Raw genomic sequence first — 2847 nt, 5'->3', positions numbered from 1 at the left:
GCCGGTCCAAGCTTGGACAGTTGTGGCAGCTCATTGTTTTAGCTTCTCTGAAGTTGTGTAACTAGTTGCATGCTTTTCATTTTAACATGAATGGCTACACAATAAAACAACAGGTTTGACTTGGAGGTGTAAGCTACAGTAGGTATAACTACTGTTGCCAGGCAACCAGGTGCCCGCCCTAGAGCTTTAGGAGATTTTGGTTTTGTAATGTGTTGCAATCTGTCTTTTGTTACATGATGTTGTCTGAAGTAGCAAAACCACACTCCAACACCTTGGAATCCCCTAGCTATCCATTCTGCCCATGGATTCCTCCTTAAATATTAAAGGAAAAGAGGATGAAACAATAGTCAGAAACCGATGCACTAATTTGTTCAATAAAAAGATAAGAGAAACGTGTGTGTGTTGAACACTATATTATGTCTACAATCCCTGGTACTGCTGTGCAGTCCCCTGCAACCGAAAGCTGTAAGAAATGTGGAAGGTGCTATTGAAAACTTAAAAAAAGGAATTGTATCTTTATAAATGGCAGTGTGTCTTGCACCTTTCCAGGATCCAACCCCATGACACCGTCCACCTCACAACAAACAAGAGCAGAACCTGAAGAGCCCGATGCCTCTGCTCCACCTGCTCAAGAAGCAGCACCCGAACATTACAATGGTATGCTCAGGAAGATTCAATACAACATAAATCAGAATATAACAAGATAGCCACTTTGACATATTAAATATTTGCAGCATCAATAAGTATGATTCACAGGCAAAACTGTAGATGTTCAGGATATTCAAATATGTAAGGTTATCAGCATTGCCATCAAAGTCTACTGTGTCCGAGTTTTTTGTTTTAGATCTTTTGGTGAAAAGATTTAACTGGTCTAACTGTATCCATTAGGTATCAGTGCCTGGGAACAGCAGGACAACATGTTTAACATTGTTATGCTAGGACTGACGGGGACTGGAAAGAGTGCATCCGCTAACACCATCCTGGCTGCTGGGAACTCAAAAAAACACTTTCTATCTAAGTCAAGCTCCTTGCCGGTCACCACCCAGTGTGAGGAAAAAATAGTGAAGAGGCTCTGCGGGACGCAGGTGAGAGTGGTTGACACCCCGGACTTCTTAAACGACCAACTGAACATCTCCCAGGGACAGGTAGAGGAGTGTAAGAGGTACTGCCAGCCAGGTCGGTGCGTGGTCTTACTCGTGTTACAGCTGAGCCGGTTTACAGATGGTGAGATAGGAATATTAGAAAAGCTGGAAAAAAAGCTTGACTGGAAGATCAGGGAGAGCACAATCGTCCTGCTGACACACAAGGAGGACCTGGAAGGAGGTCTGGATGAGTATATCAATGCGCATGACGGCCTCAAGAGCATTGTTGATATGTGTGGCAAACGTGTTCATCTTTTTAATAATACCTCACACGATACTAAGCAAGTCACAGAGCTCATCAAGAAAATTCCAAACTATGAAAATATTTTCCCAAAGTTTACAGAAAAACAGTGTTGTGTCTGTTAGCTGGGCTACACACGCTGATCAGTGCACTCCAAATGGGCAAATGACGTAAAACGAGTATTCTGTGGATTAACACAGCATCATCTGACGCAAAATAGACAAAATGTTTACAATTGTTGCAGAACCATTGATAACTTTTGAAGTCCATACGTTACCCACAATGCAACTCTCCCGCCCACAGTTCAGCCAATTCAGATGCGCTGTGCTAGTAGCGGCTAATGTAGCCTAGACCCACTAGCCTCAAGCAGAGAGGAGGAGTGGGCTATCATTTTTTCATTTATCATTTAAAGTCTTCAGCCCTAAAGATAATTTATCTCTTGCTGTAGAAACTAAAGGCAACTTTTAGGCAATTACTCCCCAAGACCTGTTAACAGATGTTCTTCTTTGATTTCAAGTGCATATTTTAAAGTTGTGTTCTCTACTGCCCACTATTTTATCATAATTATTATGCTATCTTTTTCATCAGAGTACTTTTATGTGTTGTTTGTGTTTGATTTTAAATCAACGTATATCACATTACACATACCAATGCGTGAGCGAGCCTCTGCCTCCTGGGGATGGTGGAGGATGTTGTTACTGTTGCTACTGCTACTGGTGGGTAACTTGCATCTGTTATTGTAGAAATTGTAGAAATTATAAATGCATTTGTAAAAATGCCATGAATGTATGACAAAAACTGGATGCAGGATTCCAACATGGTCTTTAGCTAAGTTCTAAGAAGTAGATTCCAGTCCAGAAAAGTCCAGAAAATGTGTGTGTCCTGATCACGGCCCTGATGAAAGACGTGCTCGTCAGATGCTCGTCACACCGTGCTGACGTACTGTACTGTGCCATGAAGTCCATCCTCCCATCTGTATAGGTACTTGCATGGTAAGATAATGACTTCAGGTTCCTCTGCAGAGTAAACTCAGGGTCTTTTGTTTGAATAAAGATCTTAATTATAGAACCATCTCGATCTCCTTGAAAATATCACTGACAGAATCTGCAATTATAAAAACTCACGACACTGGCAAAGTATTTTGAAACCTGCATTGTTTACATTCAATGTTAACCAGCTTGATTGCTGCTCTCTTTTGGAAACGACTGTCACCTGTTGTTGATTAGAATATTAACATGAAATGATCAGCATGAGTCTGTTCCCCCACTGGCGTAGTTTGTGGATCCACAATACACAAACAACTTGGACCCCTTTGTAAAAACATAGCACCAGTTATAAATCATTCTCATTCTAATAGATTCATGGGAAATAGTGCTCAGGTATGGTGTGACTGTACATTATTTCATGTTTTGGTTTTAAGTTTGTCTAAAGGTCTCAGTGTGGTAATAAAGTGAACAATAAAAT

The 2847-nt window shown here is 41.0% G+C and overlaps 1 protein-coding gene across 1 annotated transcript in view; it reads left to right on the top strand.

The window, feature by feature from the left end:
- The window catches only part of LOC116694566 (GTPase IMAP family member 6), a 7898-nt gene extending 5444 nt beyond the window's left edge, over positions 1–2454 (top strand). Inside the window, exons 5-6 of the mRNA XM_032524339.1 lie at positions 550–657; positions 889–2454. Of these exons, the coding sequence (XP_032380230.1) occupies positions 550–657; positions 889–1508 (728 nt within the window). The 3' untranslated portion in view covers positions 1509–2454. The remainder of the gene's footprint in view (positions 1–549; positions 658–888) is intronic.
- The last annotated feature ends 393 nt before the right edge of the window (positions 2455–2847 follow it).

The sequence above is a fragment of the Etheostoma spectabile genome, chromosome 8 (assembly GCF_008692095.1).
Source record: "Etheostoma spectabile isolate EspeVRDwgs_2016 chromosome 8, UIUC_Espe_1.0, whole genome shotgun sequence".
In the NCBI taxonomy this organism is placed as follows: Eukaryota; Metazoa; Chordata; class Actinopteri; order Perciformes; family Percidae; genus Etheostoma; species Etheostoma spectabile.
The sequence above is the reverse complement of the archived record's forward strand: the minus strand, read 5'-3'. Positions and strand labels throughout refer to the sequence as shown.